The 21,373-nt window shown below is 42.7% G+C and overlaps 1 protein-coding gene across 10 annotated transcripts in view; it reads left to right on the top strand.

The window, feature by feature from the left end:
- The window catches only part of LOC120860387 (serine/threonine-protein kinase Nek11-like), a 277,232-nt gene extending 257,531 nt beyond the window's left edge, over positions 1–19,701 (top strand). For 8 of the 10 annotated variants that reach the window (XM_040236197.1, XM_040236192.1, XM_040236190.1 and 5 more), the window contains one exon: positions 18,893–19,701. In XM_040236197.1, the coding sequence (XP_040092131.1) occupies positions 18,893–19,274 (382 nt within the window). In that variant the 3' untranslated portion in view covers positions 19,275–19,701. The remainder of the gene's footprint in view (positions 1–18,892) is intronic. The other 2 variants (XM_040236196.1, XM_040236198.1) reach the window with 2 other exon arrangements.
- The last annotated feature ends 1,672 nt before the right edge of the window (positions 19,702–21,373 follow it).

The following is a 21,373-nucleotide window of genomic DNA, read 5'->3' as shown; positions in this document are numbered from 1 at the left end:
GTTAATTAAACTGGTAGGTCATGAGTTCAGTGTGGCTTTCATGCTATTGCGGCTGACAACAGCAAGCCAAAATCTAAATTTGTATATGCCTCAAGGTTACAAAATTGAAACTCAAGGACAGCTGAGCACAAACCACCCATCAGGCTTGAGGCTGAAGCTGATCATCAATCGTTTCCTCACTTTGCTTTCACCTTTTCTCTAGAGAGTCTCTCCCTGAGCTCCCATCAGTGGAGGGCCTTCACCACTTGTCATTTAACACCACTCCATTCAAATCTATTTTTGCTCAATAAACTCTTAAATTTTTTAATATGCCTCAGTTCATTTTTTAACATATACAGTGTGATGGTTTGTACATCATGATTTGACACAATTACCACAATAAGATTAGGCTTCCCAGATAGTGCAAGTGGTAAAGAACCCACCTGCCAGTGCAGGAGATGTAAGAGACACGGGTTCAATCCCTGGGTCAGGAAGATCCCTGGAGCAGGAAATGGCAATCCTTCCCTGGAGAATCCTATGGACAGAGGAGCCTTGCAGGCTACTGTCCATTTGGTCACAAAGAGTCAGACACAACTGAAGTGACTTAGCCCAGCACACCACAATAAGGTTAGTGAGCACATCATCACATCACAGTTACTGTAACATATGGAATACTTCACGGAATTGTATATCATCCTCAGACGGGCCACGCTGACCTCCTCTGTATGGGTCCAGTTTCAGCATCTGTCCTGCCAGAGGGAGCAGCCTGCTCCAGCTAAGCCCATTTCCTGTTTTCTTCTAATTCTCTAACAGGAACATGACCTTCACTCTAATTTCCTGCATGTCTCTCCTCCCGTAACATGGTGGGAAGGAAGAAAGGAAGGGCAGGAGGGAGGGAAGAAAGGAAGAAAGATGGAGGGAAAGGAGAGAAAGAGAAGGAAAGAAGGAAGGAAAAAAGGCAAGAAGGAGGGAAAGCAGAGTGGGAAGGGAGTAGGGGAGGAAGGAGGGAGACCCAGTTTTCATGACTCTGTGCATTGCTGGAGCTCATGAACTCTGTTTCAAATACACCCATGCAAATATATCCCATCCATTATTTCTATTTTAAATGAAGAAGTGCCCTTGTGGAGTGTTCAAGACAGCGTTCATTGGTGTAACAATTTGGAGCGCAATTTACCAATGTCTATTGGAGTTCTTAAAAAGAATTTTCTTTGATCCAGCAGTATCAGAATTTATCCCATAGATATAATTGCATAAATACACAGGAATATATGTCAAAAGTGTCAGTCACAGGACTATTTAATAGCAAAAGGCTAGAAATAGCTGAAAGTATCAATACAAGTTGTTTTGAAAAAAGCAGCGCATGTCTCTGCAATGGAATAGTATCCCAGCACAAAAAACAAATTGAGGAAGTTTTGCATTTGCTTCTGTGGTGAGCTCTCTAGATAATGTTGTTAGCTGAGAAAAAGAAGGTGCCAGACAATATGCATATTGCCCCATCTATGTGTGATTTTAGTGTGTGTGCACATTCTCAGTCCCTTCAGTCGTGTCCGACTCTGTGCAACCCCATGGACCGTAGCCCGCCAGGCTCCTCTGTGCATGAGATTCTCCAGGCAAGAATACTGGAGTGGGTGCCATGCCCTCCTCCAAGGAATCTTCTTGACCCAGGGATCAAACCTGCATCTCCTCCATCTCCTGCATTGCAGGTGGACTCTTTACTGCTGAGCCCAGGGAAGCTTGTGTACATTTATAAAACACAATTAATAACTTATTGTATTTTTATCCAAAGGAACTCTATAGCCATTACAAACACTGCTTTGGCAGAATTTTTAATACTTGGGACATATTTGTAACGTGATGCTAAGTTTAAAGGGTTTTTTAAAGTTTAAAACAAAAGCAGGACATGTGTCATTTTTCTCCCCTTCCTTCCTTGAACATTTTCCAACGTTGTTAAATATTCAAAAAAAATGTTTTCCTACTCTTGGATTTTTAAGTTGTTTTCAGTTTTTCCAACTTGTATGTAACATTTTTTTTTTAACCAAATGCTGTTTTTGAATTTCAAAGCCTTTCTGAAGATAAATGTAATTACTTGTTCATAGGTTATAATATTTCATTATAATTATTGGCTCATAGGATATGGCCCTTGATATTTATTGCTAAATTAGTTTCCATAATCCACAAAGATTTTTAATGTAATATTTTCAACTTTTGTTAGTGTGATTAGTTACTAAAAGCCATCATTTGTTCTACAAATGTTAAATTTTGCCATATAGCAGTTACTGACACCTACTGTCTGCCAAGCTGCCTTGAAGACACTGGGCACGTCATCACAATTAAGGCATGGTCTCTACCTTCGAGTCGGGGCTTCCCAGGTGGTACTAGTGGTAAAGAACCTACCTGCCAGTGCAGGAGAGGCAAGAGACGTGGGCCGGGGAGATTCCCCTGGAGAAGAAAATGGCACCCCACTCCAGTTTTGCCTAGAGACAGAGGAGCCTGACAGGTATGGTCCATAGGGTCACAAAGAGTCACACAGTTGAAGCAACTTAGCATGCACTCCTTACCTTCAAGTCAAAGTGTGACCCTTGGACCAGCACACTTGAATACATAATTAGAACATGATGCAGTTTGGCCTATCATAGAATTATGCCCACCATGCCATGGAATACAGCAGGCACCAAAGAATTGATGCTTTTGAACTGCGGTGCTGGAGAAGACTCTTGAGAGTCCCTTGGACTGCAAGGAGATCCAACCAGTCCACTCTAAAGGAGATCAGCTCTGGGATTTCTTTGGAAGGAATGATGCTAAACTGAAACTCCAGTACTTTGGCCACCTCATGCAAAGAGTTGACTCATTGGAAAAGACTGTGATGTTGGGAGGGGTTGTGGGCAGGAGGAAAAAGGAAGAGATGGCTGGATGGCATCACCGACTTGATGGACATGAGTCTGAGTGAACTCCGGGAGTTGGTGATGGACAGGGAGGCCTGGCGTGCTGTGATCCATGAGGTCGCAAAGACTCGGACACGACTGAGCGACTGAACTGAACTGAAGGTGTGACTGTGACAATTAACCAAGAAAGGGAAGAGATTCTTACCCTTCACTTTGACTTCACTCCTCTCCTTTCATTCTAACTAAAGAGTGATGCTGACGTAGGGAAGGGGGAATGTTTTCTTTTCTTACTCCTATCAGAGTTCAAGTATTAACTATACCTGACTGTAGAAAGAAAGTAGAAAAGAAACTCACTCCAGTTTGTGTGTCAACTATCTATATTTCTGTGTCACCATTTATATATTTCACAGATTCAGAGGTTATAAGCCTCCCTCAAGGACACATACATTCATCCTAAATCTGTAACCAAACTTCACCTTCCCACAGCCCATGTTCCCCTGCCTGCTTAGAATAGAAAGATGGTGGTCTAGTCTTCAAAGCATTTGCCCCAACTTCCAAAAAATATCCCCAAATAAAAGAAACAACTCAGGGCTTCTGTGGTGGCTCAGTGGTAAAGAATCCATGAGCCAAAGCAGGAGACATGAGTTCAATCCCTGATCCAAGAAGATCCTCCATGCCTCAGAGCAACTAAACCCATGTGCCACAACAATTGAGTCTGTGCTCTAGAGCCCAGGAACTGCAACTACTGAGTCCACTCACTCTAGAACCCATGCTCTGCAACAAGAGAAGCCACCACAGTGAGAAGCCCAAGCATTGCAACTAGAGAGGAGGACCCACTTGCTGCAACTAGAGAAAAACCCAAGCAGCAAAGAAACCCAGCACAGACAAAAATAAATTAATTAATTAAAAAAAATTGTTTTTAAGAGACAACTCAGCCTCCACAAATAGCACTGTCAAACCTCTGAATATTTCTTAAGTCAAGAAAATCTTAATTGAAACATCCTAACTAGTTTGACTAAATGAAATTGCCAATATTTGACTTTTTTAACCTGTAAAACTGGCAGTTTCACATAGTTCAACTAAAACCACATAGTTCAATTTAATTCTTTCTGTTTCCTCCCAAGACTACTGATTATACACGTCTAATATATTTTCGAACTAATCAAAACTTCATTTCACACCAAATAATTTCTGCTATATCTGTCCCAGATACAAAGAAAAGGTGGGAAAACTATTAACATAGGTTTTTGCTTACTTGTTACTTCTTAGATCATCAGTAAGATAAAACTGAAATAGAATATTTCCCAAATTGAAGGGAGAGAGGTTTCTTGCTTATTTAAGCAGAGAGGCTTCTAGCCAATGCAGAATTAGGAGTCAGGCAAACATGGGCAAGCAAACCCAGCAAACTGCCAAACAGACTATAGTTTCTAGTCTCTAACCCAGACAAGGCTGGTGTCCTCCTTTTAAGACAAACACGATGCTGAGAGTGTGTTATGAATCCAAGATTATTACTAATGTAAAGCTGCACATCCGAGATTTAGGGAGAAGGAGAGAGAGAAGAGATGAGAAAGAGAGTCATCCTGAAATTGATGAAGACTCCCATCAATGGAAGCATTACTCTTATCAGATTTAAACTCATACTGTAAGAAATTTAAGTTCAGTAATTCTGTAGAGGGTGTGGTATGGGAAATGATGCCTCAGAGCTTGGAAAGCTGGCCTGATCCCATAAAAACATCAGAATTTTCTTCAAAACTTCATCATAGTTTGAAATGCTTTATGGAGTCCTCCTATTCAAAATGTCATCCACAGCTCCAGCCCATGTTCTCAGACTCTAAAGCACACGTGAATCACTTGGAGTCTTCTGAAAAGAAAAATCTGATCCGGTAGGTCTGGGTGGGTCCTGAAAGCCTGCATTTCCAACCAGCTCCACTGAGGGGCGATGCTGCAGGCGGGATCCTGCTTCCAGGGTAAAGTACCCTTCTGACAGCCTTGGTTCCTCTTTCTAAATTGACCATCTCCTCCTGCGGGTCACACATGGAGTGCTGAAGTAGAGGCCGGTCTCCCTCAGTGGCCTTGCTCTCTCTTCTTTCAAATCTTCCTGCCTATTAAAACAGGGGCTGTCAAACCTAGCTGAGGATAAAATCTTTGACTTTCCCAGTAGGAGGAAATTTGGAGATGGTCCTAATTCAATCCTTTCCCTCCGCCCTCCAGCCCATCTGAATCTTAAAGCCAGAGCCTGAGATCTTGCTGACAGAGTTTACAGCCATCCCATCGGACCTGGGAGCACTCTGCAAGATAAGGGCCTCTTGCAGATAGTTTCAAATAAGTGAAAGTAACTATAAAAGCCATTGCTCAAAATTACTCACAAACCTCACCTTAATGAAGGCTCTCCTCCTTTGGGGTTAGGGCAGAAGACAAGAAACCCAGTGTTTCCTGGCAGGAGGCTATAGGGGAATCCCTCCCACCTGTCCCTTTCCACAGCAGGTGAAAGCATCCACAGCAGGTGAAAGCACAGGGCAAAATTGGTCTGCCCCCACCTGTCAAGAGCAGGTGTCAGCTTCAGTTATTGTTTTGCAAATTCATTTCAGTCCTTTACTGGTTCTCAGCAGAGAATGAGGTGTGATTCCCGGATCTCAGCTGTTTTTCCTCGGGCCTGTGGCACATTGGCATTCCTGGGCTCATCTCCTCCCTCCTTTCCTCTCTGGAATGCATGTCTCGTTGATGGTAAATATACTGTGATAAACCAATCTGTAGTCATCAAGGGAGAGGTACAATAAAGGTGACGAGTGAACATGTTGAGCTACAAAGTGGTGAAAATCATGTTTTATTCATGGAGAACCATTTTAATTGGGGACATAAAATGATGCAAATCAAATGTAACTATGTATGTCTTGGAGTGGGGGAGGAGTGGAGGGGGAGTCAGGACTAAAAGGAGATGTTCTCATCTAAAGAGTCTGCTCTCTTTTGTCCTTTGTAGTTGCTATAGCACCATTTTGAAGTCCAGTAGGTCCCCTTGTCATTAAGGTCCTCAATGACAATTTAGCCAGTAAATTTCACGTCACACGTAGGCGACCATATACTTTATTATCCAAACCAGGACCCTTTTGACAATGGAACGGGCGCCACTGGTGACTGCTTCTGTGTCAGGCAGGCACTGAGACCGTCTCAGGTTAACCAAGACACAGCCCTTCTCACTATGGGCAGTTTCTGCCCTGGACCCAATAACTTTCTGGCACTGAGACGTGAATCTGTCTCAGAAAAATTGCACCAGACAGAAATCAAACAGGTGAGGAAGACTTTACTCAAGACTACTGCGATAAGGGAGAGAGACTGACCTCTGCTTGAGTACAACAGGGACGGCTGGGGATGTGTAGCCGGTGAGCAGGAAGGAAGTCAGTGGACAGAAGATTGCCAAGGGGAATCGCTTAGGTATGAAGGGCGTGGGAATCCTTGCTAAACTGGGCCCAGCGGGACAGAGGCTGCAGCCAAGGATGAGGCCTCCTTGAGCAGAAGATGGACACAGAGAAGGCTAACTAAAGTTTCGTCAAGGAGAGAGTTCTTACAGAATCTAATCAAGTGAAAGGCAGCTTTTAAAATTCATTCTTCTCCAAGGAAACCTGTAGTTTCCCAACTATAACAACTTACTCTTGTTCTGAGGAATTCTCCCAAACATATTTATGTTCTAATTTCTTTTCCTTTGTGATTTATTTTCATTTTCCTTTGCAAATCCAATTATTCTTGTGTTTGATTAGAAAATCTGTTTAATCTCCTGCTGTTTGCTTTGACTCCAGCAAAGCTAGGATGAAACTGACTTTTGAAAAGTTAAGAAAGTGGTTTGAATTGACCAAGAGAAGCACAGTCATAATTCAGCCAGGAAGGACTTCACCAAGTGGTCCACGTCTCATGGTGCCTTGTCTACTGGAGATTTGTTTTTTTATGTTTATCTCCCATGTATGTCCATCTTCACAGAGGCCAGTATAGAGTCCATTCTTGAAGCTCAGTGCTCACCACTGGGGAGGCCCCTCCCCCATCCTGGAGACACTTTCCTCACCTATAAAATGAAGGCATTTGATTAGATGACTCCTTGTTACTTTGCAGGACTTTTTAAAAGTTCTGTAATTCTATCCCTCTCTAGATTGTATTTTCTTATAAAATATCCATCTTGGATTCATTCTAAAAGATAGGATATGAATGATGGTAAGTCATTCTGAAAATAATTACATTATGTAGGAACTGTCTCTGAAAGGCTTGGTTTTGCACACACACATACACACACACACATATACATATATATTGTAGTTTGAAGTAAAAACAATCCAAAAAGGGTTTTCACAAATGTTCCCAGCAGCTTTGTTAGTGAAAGTGGTAGTGATGGGGTGGGGGTAGTAGAAACAACCTGAAATGTACTTCATCAGGATAACAAATTCAGAATAGTCATGGGCTGGCACAAACAGAAAATCAGCACGCTCTGGCAGCGCAGGGGGCAAATATCGACAATTTTAGCAAAAAAAGGCAAGAAAAAACCCAAGTATGATACCACTTACTGGAAGTGTAAAAACACACAAAACAGCCCTACTTATTTTTGAGGGATACATACTTACATATGTAATAAAAGTATATCTTAAATGCTTGTTTATGATAAAATACCAGATTCAGAATAGTGGTTACCTCTGAGGATTGGGAAGGGATTATAATTAGCGAGAGAATTCAGAGCTTCAGCTTCATTTGCTAATGCTTGACTCCATAAACTGGGAGTTGGATATGCTTGTTCACTGTATTATATTTTACACTTTTTTGTATATCATAAAATGTTTTATGACATCCTTGTAATAATGTTCGGAGAGTCGTAAAAAGCCATGGCATTCATTTGTTTGTAAAGATTAGAAACTGAATGTCAACAAGTTGCTACAATTTTTTAGTATCAAAGGTTAACAGGGATTTAAAAGCTCCTTACTACCTGCCCCTCAATTACAATATACCAAGCAATCAAAAACAAAACACACAAACAACTTCTGGTGTACCTGTTGCCAAAGGAACTACTAGTCAGGTACCAGTGTCTTGCATCCCAACTTCTTACATTTCTAACTAGTTTTGCTGTTTACATATAATTTTTGGTGTTTTGAGAAAAGTTTGTAAAAACATATATCAGAAGTGATGTACAAAATTGAGATTAGAGGACTTTCCTGGTGGTACAGTGGTTAAGACTCCATGCTTCCAATCCAGGGGTCATGGGTTCCATCCCCAGCTGGGCAGGGAAGTTCTGTACGAGGCATGGAATGGTAAAAAAAAAAAAAAAAAGAGAGAGAGAGAGAGAGAGAGAGATTGGATGCCAGATGGTAAATTGAACAGTTTACCCTGCAAGTAAGCATCAGCTCAGCTCTGAGCTTCCAGGTGGCCTGAACAAGAAGAGAAATCCTCTGAGTCAACAAGAACCAGCTTAGTAGGAGAGTTTTCTTGGTACTAAAATTTGGGGAAGAACTAGTCACAAGGATCTTTACATCAAGGGCACTGAAGCCTTTTGCATGGTGCTCAAATCTCTTGATTTGCCCTTGACAGTGGCTCCTTGTGATTCACTCACTTCACACAGGACCAGAGTGATCTGGTTATAACAAGGCTCAGATCCTGTTGGCCCTTCAAAGGCCCCACTGCATACAGGTCAAGGCAGGACCCCTTCCTCATCCTCCAAGCTCTCTGTCCTGCCTGAGCGTCTACCCTCACTGCCTGTCATTCTGCTGCTCTGAGTCAGGCCTCCATCACTCCCGTCTTCTTTCCTTCCACGCAGAGCTTAACCTGCCTGGCCACCTCTTCCCTCATCTGGGAATGCCCTGCTCCCCAGTGAACCTGGCCATCCAAGTCTCCATTCAAATGCCATTCCTACCACTGCCCCCCAGAGAGGCTTTCCTTAATCACATTGACAAAGGCAGCCTCCCTCTTAGTCTCATCCCTAGGCCTCAGGCAAAAAGGCCAGCACTGGGCCTGCCTGTTGAGGGTGCCCCTCTGGTCATTCTCCCAGTAGCCCATTGGGCCAAGGGGACTGGCGTCCTCAGAGCCTGGGTCTCCTCTTCTAGACTGTGCCCTGGTCACCTGGGTCCCTGCAATTCTCTGCCCAAATGACCTAAGTTCATTTCTAGAATCTGTGGGCCTCTGCCTTAGGCCCTCCTCCCATGGGTGGTCTGTGCTACCAGGTCACACTGCCCTAAGTCTCAAGTGGCCACAGGGTGGCTGGCCATCTGCAGAAGGCATCAGTGGCTCTTGGACATAGGGGCTGAGGTGTCAGACATGAGTGCAGAGACCCCTCACAATAGGAGCTGGAGCCAGGCTGGGGAGGGAGGGGGGGCAGGGGCAGGGTGTGCATCTAGGGATGAGGGTTGGGGTTGGCTCACCCAGCTCTGCCGTGTTCCAGTGCAGACCTCAGAAGTCTGAGAATACTGAAGCTGGCCTTCTAGGTCTCTATGAATTTAATTTGTCAGGGTAAGAAGGTAGGTCATATTTTATTTAACACTTCATGAGCTTGGTTCACAACTTATAAATATTTTGACACACGTGGGCCTCCATTGGTCTTCTTGCTACATCTCCACAAATGTTAGAGGTGGGCCTTGCTTCCTCTACCTGAAGGTCTGTCAGGAAGATGTGGGAGCTGGTTCAACCCACAAGGCCCGGTGGCCACAGGCCCCCTAGAAGCACCTTTTCTGCCTCCTCCTTGCTGGGGGATTCAAGCCCTCTTCTAGGCAGCCGTGATCTCACTCTTCTGTTTCCCTGTTTACTTCATTTGCAGCAAAAGGCAAAAATCTGAAATTACCTTATTTCTTTGTTTTAGATTTGTCATTTTCCCACTTAAGTATGAGTTCTGTGAGATCACAGGCTTATGGCTGCATCTTAGAACTTGGCAAGCACTAGGTTCTTATTAAAAATGTGCTGAATGAGTAACACTGGGGCAGTTTTGTGGCTGGAAAATGCTGGATACAAAGATGACTAAGAAAGGCCCTTAGCGGGCCCCAAGCCAGGTAAGGGAGTAGACCAGAAAAGAGACAAAAGTCCTTTGCTTTCAGTTTCACATTCCTTAAGAGGCTAATTAATCTGGCAACAGGAAATGTGAATGTAGCCATTATTGGGGGATTTCTACTGGGAGAGAAATAGTTTGCGAACCAAATCAGTGCTAGGCAAGAGGGAGACTTTCTTGTTAGACCTGAGAGACAGGACAGGGCTAAGGGAGTTTGGAAACATGATGATACAGCAGAACCGGTGGAAACTCATTCCTTCTCCCTGAAGAGAAATTGCCTGTGGTCTTTCTAGGCAGGGGATGGTGTCAAATATTTTCTGCTGTTAAGCTAAAAATACTGTTCAGAACAGAGGCAAAAATCCCCTGGATGCTGCTCTCTGCCTTATTTCACTCTCATGGCAGAGAGTGACAGCTGCAGAGCAGCCTCTGCTGCTCACTCCCTCCATCCTTCACCAAGGCCTCCTGGTGGAGCAGGCTGGCTCTCAGCACTCTCAAGATGCCCCAGTATGAATGTATGAAACAGACACAGCACTAACACATAGAAGTCTTTTTTAAAGAACAAGGTTCCTTCCTTTTCACTCAAAGAAATATGAGGTCGTTTTTATCCAAAGATGATAAAGCAAATCCACTTGAAATAGGGATGAAAATAAAATAGGAAATACTCAAAACTACTCTTTATGCCAAATTCAGACTTAAATTGAAGAAAGTAGGGAAAACCACTAGGCCATTCAGGTATGACCGATATAAAATCCCTTATGATTATACAGTAGAAGTGACAAACACATTCAAGGGTTAATATCTGATAGACAGAGTGCTTGAAGAACTATGGACAGAGGTTCATGATTGTACAGGAGGTAGTGATCAAGACTATCCCCAAGAAAAAGAAATGCAAAATGCAAAATGGTTGTCTGAGGAGCCCTTACAAATAGCTGAGAAAAGAAGAGAAGCTAAAGGCTAAGGAGAAAAGGAAAGATATGCCCAACTAAATGCAGAGTTCCAAAGAATAGCAAGGAGAGATTAGAAAGCCTTCCTCAGAGATCAATGCAAAGAAATAGAGGAAAACAATAGAATGGGAAAGACTGGAGATATCCTTAAGAAAATTAGAGATACCAAGGGAACATTTCATGCAAAGATGGGCACAATAAATGACAGAAACGGTATGGACCTAACAGAAGCAGAAGATATTAAGAAGAGGTGGCAAGAACACCCAAAACTGTACAAAAAAGATATTCATGACCCAGATAACCACAATGGTGTAATCACTCACCTAGAGCCAGACATCTTGGAATGCAAAGTCAAGTGGACCTTAGGAAGCATTACTCCAAACAAAGTTAGTGGAGGTAATGGAATTCCAGCGGAGCTATTTCAAATCCTAAAAGATGATGCTGTGAAAGTGTTGCACTCAATATGCCAGCAAATTTGGAAAACTTAGCAGTGGCCACACGACTGGAAAAGTTCAGTTTTCATTCCAATCCCCAAAAAAGGCAATGCCAAGGATGTTCAAACTACCACACAATTGCACTCATCTCATACGTTAGCAAAGTAATGCTCAAAATTCTCCAAGTCAGGTTTCAATAGTACGTGAACTGAGAACTTCCAGATGTGCAAGTTGGGTTTAGAAAAGGCAGAGGAACCAGAAATCAAATTGCCAACATCCAATGGATCATCAAAAAAAGCAAGAGAGTTCCAGAAAAACATCTATTTCTGCTTTATTGACTATGCCAAAGCCTTTGACTATGTAGATGACAACAAACTGGAAAAATCGTAAAGAGATGGGAATACCAGACCCCCTTACCTGCCTCCTGAGAAATCTATATGCAGGTCAAGAGGCACTAGTTAGTCCCGGACAAGGAACAATGGACTAATTCCAAATTGGGGAGTACGTCAAGGTCATATACTGTCACCTTGCTTATTTAACTTATATGCAGAGTACATCTTGTGAAATGCAAGGCTGTATGAAGCACAAGCTGGAATCAAAATTGCCGGGAGAAATATCAATAATCTGATATGCAGATGACAGAACCCTTAAGGCAGAAAGTGAAGAGGAACTGAAGAGCCTCTTGATGAAAGTGAAAGAGAAGAGTGAAAAAGTTGCCTTAAAACTCAACATTCAGAAAGCGAAGATCATGGCATCTGGTCCCATCACTTCATGGCAAATAGATGGGGAAAAATGGAAACAGTGAGAGACTTTATTTTCTGGGGCTCCAAAATCACTGCAGATGGTGACTGCAGCCATGAAATTAAAAGACACTAACTCCTTGGAAGAAAAGCTGTGATCAGCTTTTCTAGACAACATATTAAAAAGCAGAGACATTACTTTGCCGACAAAGGTCCGTCTAGTCAAGGCTATGGTTTTTCTGTATGGATGTGAGAGTTGGATCATAAAGAAAGCTGAGTGCTGAAGAATTGATGCTTTTGAACTGTGGTGTTGGAGAAGACTGTTGAGTGTCCCTTGGACTGCAAGGAGATCCAACTAGTCCACCCTAAAGGAATAAGTCCTGAATATTCATTGGAAGGACTGATGCTGAAGCTGAAACTTCAGTACTTTGGCCACCTGATGTGAAGAACTGACTCATTGGAAAAGATCCTGTTGCTGGGAAAGATTGAAGGCAGGAGGAAAAGTGGACCACAGAGGATGAGGCATCACCAACTTGATGGACATGAGTTTGAGCAAGCTCTGGGAGTTGGTGATGGACAGGGAAGCCTGGCGTGCTACAGTCCCTGGGGTCGCAAAGAGTCAGACACAACTGAGCAACTAAATGAAGTGAATTTGGACAACTGGGGAAGCTTAAATGGACTGGAGAATTAGGTGACAGTAATGTATCAGTGGTAGTTTTGTGATTTTTATGGTTGGTCTGTGGTTATGTAAGAGAGTGTCTTTATTTGTAAGGAACACACACACAGTCTTTATTTGTAAAGAATACACACAAAATACAGGAGAAAGAAACATCAGGTCAGCAAAGGCTAGAGTCCAAAAAAGGGTTCTTTGAACTATACTTGTAACTCTTCTGTAAGTTTGGGATTGCTTCCAACTAAAATAATATTTAGAATGTGAGCACATTTTTGTGTGCCATCCTTGAACTGATTTTCTGATGGCTCAGGTGGTTGATAAAGAATCTGCCTTCAGTGCTGGAGACCAGGGTTCGATCCCTGCAATGGGAAGATTCCCTTGGAGAAGGAATGGCAACCCACTCTAGTATTCTTGCCTGGAGAATCCCATAGACAGTGGAGCCTGGCAGGCTACACAGTCCATGGGGTTGCAAAGAGTCAGGCATGACTGAGGGACTAACACTAAAGAACTACATTGACATAGCCCTCTTCTTTACAGCCCTGGGAGAAAGCGAGGGCACTACAGAGCAATCACTAGTTGATGGGAAGGTAAATAGATGTGATAAATATATTGTTTACAAATAACAATTAAACATGAGAAGAGGCTAGTGAAGAAGTTTGGATGATGAGAAACAGGACTTGGGGGAAACAGGAGAGAGAGTAAGCATAGTGCTCCCCCGAAAGACACTCTTTAGGCTGGAAAATCAGCCAAATACATACTGGGGGCGGGGGGGTTCTCCATGCAGCAGCTTCTTTAGAACCATGGGAGGCTTCCTTCAACTCCCCAGGTCTGCCACTGTCTCAGCAGGATGGTGATCCACCCAAAGACCACCCGCCTGCAAGTGAAGCATCTGGACTAAGATGATATTTAGGATCCCTTAAACACTTAAAATACTTTGAATAAGAGGATAAAATTTATTAAGGATATGAAGCATGGGACAAAATAGATGAAAAAGCATTAAAATACACTTTTTTTCATTTGAGAATGTAAGTTCATTTTACTTGAGTTATCCACCTAACTAAAGGGATAGTTCCTCCCTTTGATAAAACTAACCCCTTTTCCCCCTTAAACAACACAGGAAACACTCCCTTCCCTTTTCAAATCTTAGATAACAGCAGGAAAGACCCCTGAAATATAATTTTCTGTTTTGTGATTCCTAAAATACTAAAATACATCATTGCAGGAATATTACAGCCTGTTTTCTGAGTGTCAGAGAAGATTTATGCTGCAATCTTACAACATTAAATCTTAAAGCACCTGTCACTTTTCTTTTGGCTTAAAATGAATTTGTTTATGGCATGCCTGATTTTGTTATTGACCCACAATTTATTTGGAATAAATAAATTTGCAAACACAGAAATGTTTACCACATATTTTTGTTACAAGTTTCTAACAATTGTACTGTGGTCAGATAACAAGATCTCATATAAAAATCAGTGTTTAAAAAGTGTAGTAACTTGAATTGTTGTCTAGTATATGGTCAGTTTTTTGTAAATGTTACGTGAGAGTCTGGGGAGAGTGTGGGTGCTATAATCATCAGATGGGAAAGGGTCCTATATATATATCTATTAAATCTAGCTTAATAAGTATATTCAGATTTTCTGTTACTAATTTTTTCCAATGCTTTCCTATATCAATAACTGAAATCCTACATTATGAGAATGTATCTGACAATTTCTCCCTGTACTGCTTGATGAAATTTTTTTTTCTTTTTTTGGCTTTGGTTTGTTTTGCAGCAAGTAGACTCTCTAGACACATGGGATCTTAATTCCTCAACCAGGGATCAAACTGAGTCCCCTACTTTGTAAGGCAGATTCTTCACCACTGGAGCATCTGGGAAGTCCTGCACTTGATGTGTTTTTATTCTACTTTATTAGAGGCATGCAGATTTAGAATTTTCACTTCTTCCTGGTGTATTGAACTGTTTTCATTATCTAGTGGCATTTTTTATTCTATTAAGGCTTTTTTTTCCCCTTAAAATCTATTTTGTTTCATAAAACATATATACTAACGCATATTTCTTCTGGTTTTTATGTGCCTGGCATATCTTTTATTTTTAGATTTGCTTACTCTCAACCTTTCAATGCCCTATATTTTAGCTGTGTTTCATAAATTATAACTAGATGGATTTTCCTTTTTAGACAGTGAGTTTATTCATCAACATTTGCTGGAGGATGTTTAGATCACAAATAAAATAGCCCTTCCAGGAATGGTTAGCTGTAACCGGGTACCCAACAAGAACCTATTGCACCACCATTTTCAGAAAGGGCCTGAAAGTCACACATCCCATGTAGGGGTGTCACGTGTTGCCCAAGCATGTAAAGTGGCCATCTGTCTCTGCCCACCAGATTCAGGATGGACATTGGAAATACTAGACATGGAGAGAAGTGGTACAAAATCCACCCTTCATTAAGGTTCCTGGTACTTGTTAGCACCAAAGTCAGTGGCATTAAAGGGAGAGCTCATGGCCCTCTTCTATTCCTGTGGTGCCTCATACATATTTAATGTACAGGAATTTCCTATGTTCTTTAAAATCATTTTTCAAGGTTTCCTTAAACTGTGTCTAAAGAATAATCTGTGTTTCTTAATGCTTTCTGTTAAACTCAGTTTTCTCTCTGCAAAATTACTTTTTCTTAAATCCCACTGTGCCACCAGTATTTTTATGTCATTTTCCCCTCCAAATTCAGCTAGAAAAGATAAAAGTATTTAAAATAGTGTCTCAACTGGCAGCAGAACAACAAAATTACTTGAAGCTCCCAGTTGAACTGAAGTGGGATTACTGTGTAATTCACCACTGGGGAAGCAACAATAATGTACATGAGAGTAAAACAATGGTTATCAGGTTCCTGGTAGGCAACAGTTACTCTGCTTAAATGTGTGTGTGTGTGTGTGTGTGTGTGTGCTCAGTCATTCAGTCATGTCCAACTCTTTGTGACCCCATGGACTGTAGCCTGCCAGGCTCCTCTGTCCATGGAATTTTTCCAGGCAAGAATAGTGGAGTGGGTTGCCATTTCCTACTCCAGGGGACCTTCCCAACCCAGGGATCAAACCTGCCATCACCTGTTTCCTAAATTGGCAGGCAGATTCTTCACCACTGTGCCACCTGTGTGTGTGTAAATACCACTTAAATATGAAAAGCCCAAGGCTCAGAGAGGTTAAGGAACTGGCACAAGGTCATGCAGCCTGTGAAAGGGAGAGCCAGGATCCAACTCTGATCTCTCTGAATCCGAAGTCCGTATCCTAGTGATGAAAAGAATGAGTACTGGAGTGAAACTACTGGGACTCACATTCCAACTCCACCACTTAAAAGTTAGGTGCTGGTGGGCAGGTTACATGATGCCCTCTCCATATATATATATATATATTTTTTTTTTTTTTTTCAGTATCTCAGTTTCTTCATCTGTAAAATGGGAATAACAATAATGTCTATCTATACTGTTATGAAGATTTAAAGGGATGATCTGAGATGATGCTCAGAATGGAGCCTGGCACACAGAGAAGGTGCAAGAACTGTTAGTATGGTTTCAGGGGACATTTGGGGCTTCTTTATCATCAGCTATTAATATTAATAATCGCATTCTAAGGTTTCTTTAATGTTGTGTTCGTGTGGCTCTCGCCCACTTCTTTGCACATCCTCAACACCTGCCAGGCACCTCACTGGTCTCCCGCTGCTCCCACACACGTCCACCAGCTGTTACAGCTCAAGTGAGATGGTGCCTCCGCCTCTTCCACAAGGTATCCCTGATTTTCCCCACCAGGAACTTTCATGAGACACTATTTGATGGCACTTAGTGGCCGTCTAGGTCATTCTTTCATTCCCCAAGTCTTTCCTGAGCACCTACTGAATGCCTGGTCCTGCTCTAGGTGCTGAGTCCCTCCTTTATGGAATTTGTATGCTAATTAGGGAAGTAGAGAGGCCAACAGCAAACAGATACATGTAAAAAGATGGAAGAAAAATCCCAAAAGCAATATGTGCTGTGCAAATAGTTCAGGTGGTGTGATCCTGTAGAACAACTGGATGGATCTCTTAGACTTGTTGGTGAAGGATGGTTTCTCCAAGAAGGTGATATTTAAGCTGAGACGTGAATGGCAAGAAGGAGGCAGTGATGTAAAGATCAAAGGGAGAAGCATTTTAGGGAAGAGGGTACAGCTTGTGCACAGACCCAGAGGTAGGAATAAGCTTGGGTTGTTTTTGAGGAACAGAAAGGAGAGGTAGGTGTGACTGGAACCTAATGGCTAAAGCAAACTGTGGACAAGACAGAGCAGGTTGGTGGAGGAAGGCAGGAGACAGATTATGCACAGCCTGATAAATGAGAGTAGGGAAGGGGCCAGACCCTAATGTTATAGGAGTCTGAGACAGTGAAGTGATAGGATCTGACTGTGGTTTGGTACATGTCAGCAAGGAAAGTATGAATTTCTGGGAGTGGCTGAGGTGACTACAGATGTGAAGTATCTTGGGTTCAGTCCTGATAATCTCTTAGCAAAGGTGGGAAACCTACACAAGCTAGAGGATGTGGGGCCCTAGGGCTGCCACTCTCTCCAGCACTTGAAGTTCTAAGACCTGTGTTTGAGTTCAAGTGCCATCAACCATTAGCTGTGTAAGTTTGTGAAAGCCAACATACTTATTGTCATCTGTAAAATGGAGATGAACATTCAATGTGTTGCTTAGTTTACAAGGGTCATTTGAGAGAATAAATGTAAAAACATTTTGTAAGCTCTGACTTAATATAAAAATGTAAATTAAAATTTAAGGTGCATATATCTTGCATTATAATTACAAGCCTGTAAACTAGATCAGGATCAGTTACTTCTTTTTATCTGTCATAATACCTAACCCAGTTCTATGTGTTCTAGGGATTACAAGGTTGTACAATACTGTACAATAAAAGCTTAAAAAAATAAATGAAAGCATTTGTGATTAATGCCTTCAGTTATTGTTAGTATTGCTATCATTATTGTCTAGCAGCAATGCATTTAAGATTCTGGGGGAAAAGAACTGATTTTTCTTTTCACCAAATTCATTAAAATGAAGAGTAAAGAAACATTTCTTCACACTTAAAGTTATAAAAATATTTATACTTGCCCCTTAGTATCCTTGGGCTCTGCATCTGTGTCTTCAACCAACTGGGGATCAAAAGTATTTGAAAAAGAAATTCTAGAAAGTTCCAAAAAGCATAACTTGAATTTGCTGCAAGCCAGCAACAATTTACATATCATTTACATTGTATTTACAAGTATTTACATAGCATTTACATTGTATTATGTATTGTAAGTAATCTAGAGATGATATGTGCATGCTGCTGCTGCTGCTGCTAAGTCGCTTCAGTCGTGTCTGACTCTGTGCGACCCCATAGACGACAGCCCACCGGGCTACCCCGTCCCTGGGATTCTCCAGGCAAGAACACTGGAGCAGGTTGCCGTTTCCTTCTCCAACGCATGAAACTGAAAAATGAAAGTGAAGTCACTCAGTCGTGTCCGACTCTTCCCAACCCCATGGACTGCAGCCTACCAGGCTCCTCTGCCCATGAGATTGTCCAGGCAAGAGTACTGGAGTGGGGTGCCATTGCCTTCTCCATGATATGTACATAGGTTATATGCAAATACTATGCCATTTTATAAAAGGGACTTGAGCATCCGTGGTTTTGGTATTTGCAAGGGCTCCTGAACGAATGCCCTGCCAAAGGGACGACTGTATAATCATCAACCTAATTCATCACACAACACTTTTCATTAAAAAATTTTTTTATACTTATTTATTTATTTGGCTGCTCCAGGTCTTAGTTGCATCATGCGGGATCTAGTTGTCTCACCCTGGATCAACCAGTCCTCCTTCACTGAGAGCATAGTGTGTGGGATCTAGTTCCCTGTGGAGGGATCAAACCTGGGTCCCCTGCCTTGTGAGCACGGACTCTCAGCCACCAGGACCACCAGGAAAGTCACTAATTAATGATTTTAAAAAGCATGATATCCAAAAAAACACAAACATGGTATCCACGGAGGATTGGTTCCAAAAATGTGCCTGCCCTCTGCAAATACCAAAATCCATGGGTGCTCAAGTCCCTTGTATAAAATGGCAGTGCAGTCACCCTTGGTATCCACAGGTTCCACACCCCTACCTTCAACCACCTGTAGACACACAGGGCTGACTGTACGGTTTCTCAGTGTGTAATTTTTCTTGCTCTTTCCTGACTTGCCTGGCAGATCCGCTGTGCAGAAGCTGGGAGCGGAGGTGTTTGAGGAGGTCTACAGTTACCTCAAGAGAGCAAGGCAGCGGGGAGCCAGCGAGTCAGAGGTCTGGGCGGCTCTGGACACAGTGGTGCCTCGAGCCAGCGACTGTTTTGAGGTTGACCAACTACTCTACTTTGAGGAGCAGTTGCTGACCACCAGGGCAGAAGGGGTTGGTCCTCCCCAGAACCATCATGAAGCAACTGTCAGAAGCAAGCGGGTCCCAGTGGACAAGGCGCCTGTGAAAATCCATCAGCACTGTCGGTGCCCTCTGTTCTGGGACATGGGTACAGAGCAGCGGTCTCGACCTTCAGTCCCTTGTCAGTCTCCTTCAGAGAGTAGTACACTTGGGCCTTAGTGTTGCCAGGTCTATACTGGGAGACAGGCACATGGATCAGCTTGTCTTCTGAAGAGCAGTCCTGCTCTAGTGCCTTTGGGTCTCCAGCAGGGTTGGCTCACCCTGGCCTTGGCCTGGGAGAAGGCACGTGCTCTTCACATTTCCACTCAGTGCCGACTGCTCTGAGTCTCCAGGGACTGTGGGCAGCCTGCTCCTGAGGGGGGTTGGTCCCCAGCCTCTGACATGCTGAGCTGCTTCTCAGGGACCAGATGTCTCAGGTTACCTGCTTTTGGCCCACTTTACCCTTGAATGCCTAACAAGCAAGAAGTGCATATGTGTAAGGATAGAGCGAATCCTTTCTGTGATGTATTCCCCAAACTCATCCAAGGAGTATTAAAGACTTTTATTCGTGGCTATAAAATAAATCACCTATTTTTCTCTTGTCTTATCAGAAGTATCTTGTTGAACGTAGCACATCCATCTAAGGATAATTACTACTTAGAGGAGCTAAGACTTTGCTTGTTGCCTATTATTGTCCAGTGCTGTGCTCATTACTATAAGAATCTTACTTCATCAAATCTTTTCACCAGAGAGAGAGAGAGAGTGAGAGAGTCCTGGTCACGTGGGTTGGAGTCCTAAACTGGATTTTGGCCAGGTTCAAGTCCCTGTTACTCTGTCTGGTGTCAATTTCATTTTTAGTCCAGTCACAAGAACTCAAGAGGGGCAAAGGGGAAATTTCCTCCTCCCTGACACTTGGATGAGTTTTTGGGTCAGAAGAGGAAATAGGTAGATTTTCAACTATTTCACAAGTAAAACATGTCCAGGGAATATCAACCTGCATTTAAGAGCATACTGGAGGGGGGAAAAGACTGCCTTTACCCTTTTACCAGCTGGAGTGGCTGACAGGAGATACCCCACATCCAAGGTCAGGAGCAATGGCTGCACTTTCCTGGAGCAGCCGTGAAGACATACCCCACGTCCAAGGGAAGAGAAACCCCAGTAAGACACTAGGTGCTGAGAGAGGGCATCAGAGGGCAGACAGACTGAAACCACAATCACAGGAAACTAGCCCATCTGATCACATGGACCACAGCCTTGTCTAACTCAATGAAACTAAGCCATGCTGTGTAGAGCCACCCAAGACAGATGGGTCATGGTGGAGACTTCTGACAAAATGTGGTCCACTGGAGAAGTGAATGGCAAACCACTTCAGTATTCTTGCCTGAGAACCCCATGAACAGTATGATGGGGAAACAGTGGCTGACTTTATTTTGGGGGGCTCTAAAATCACTGCAGATGGTGACTGTAGCCATGAAATTAAAAGACACTTACTCCTTGGAAGGAAAGTTATGACCAACCTAGACAGCATATTAAAAAGCAGAGACATTACTTTGCCAACAAAGGTCTGTCTAGTTAAGGCTATGGTTTTTCCAGTAGTCATGTATGGATGTGAGAGTAGGACCACAAAGAAAGCTGAGCACTGAAGAACTGGTGCTTTTTTTTTAAAAATTTTTATTTTTACTTTATTTTACTTTACAATACTGTATTGGTTTTGGCATACATTGACATGAATCCACCACGGGTGTACATGAGCTCCCAAACATGAACCCCCCTCCCACCTCCCACCCCACATCATCTCTCCAGATCATCCCTGTGCACCAGCCCCAAGCATCCTGCATTCTGTATCGAACATAGACTGGAGATTCGTTTCTTACATGATAGTATACATGTTTCAATGCCATTCTCCCAAATCATCCCACCCTTTCCCTCTCCCTCAGAGTCCAAAAGTCCGTTCTACACATCTGTGTCTCTTCTGCTGTCTCACACACAGGGTCATCATTACCATCCTTCTAAATTCCATGTATATGTGTTAGTATACTGTATTGGTATTTTTCTTTCTGGCTTACTTCACTCTGTATAATCGGCTCGAGTTTCATCCATCTCATTAGAACTGATTCAAATGTATTCTTTTTAATGGCTGAGTAATACTCCATTGTGTATATGTACCACTGCTTTCTTATCCATTCATCTGCTGATGGACATCTAGGTTGTTTCCATGTCCTGGCTATTATAAACAGTGCTGCAATGAACATTGGGGTACATGTGTCTCTTTCTATTCT

Source organism: Oryx dammah, unplaced genomic scaffold, assembly GCF_014754425.2.
Source record: "Oryx dammah isolate SB20612 unplaced genomic scaffold, SCBI_Odam_1.1 HiC_scaffold_11058, whole genome shotgun sequence".
Lineage (NCBI taxonomy): Eukaryota > Metazoa > Chordata > Mammalia > Artiodactyla > Bovidae > Oryx > Oryx dammah.
Note: the sequence above shows the minus strand (reverse complement) of the source record. Positions and strands in the feature narration are given on the sequence as shown.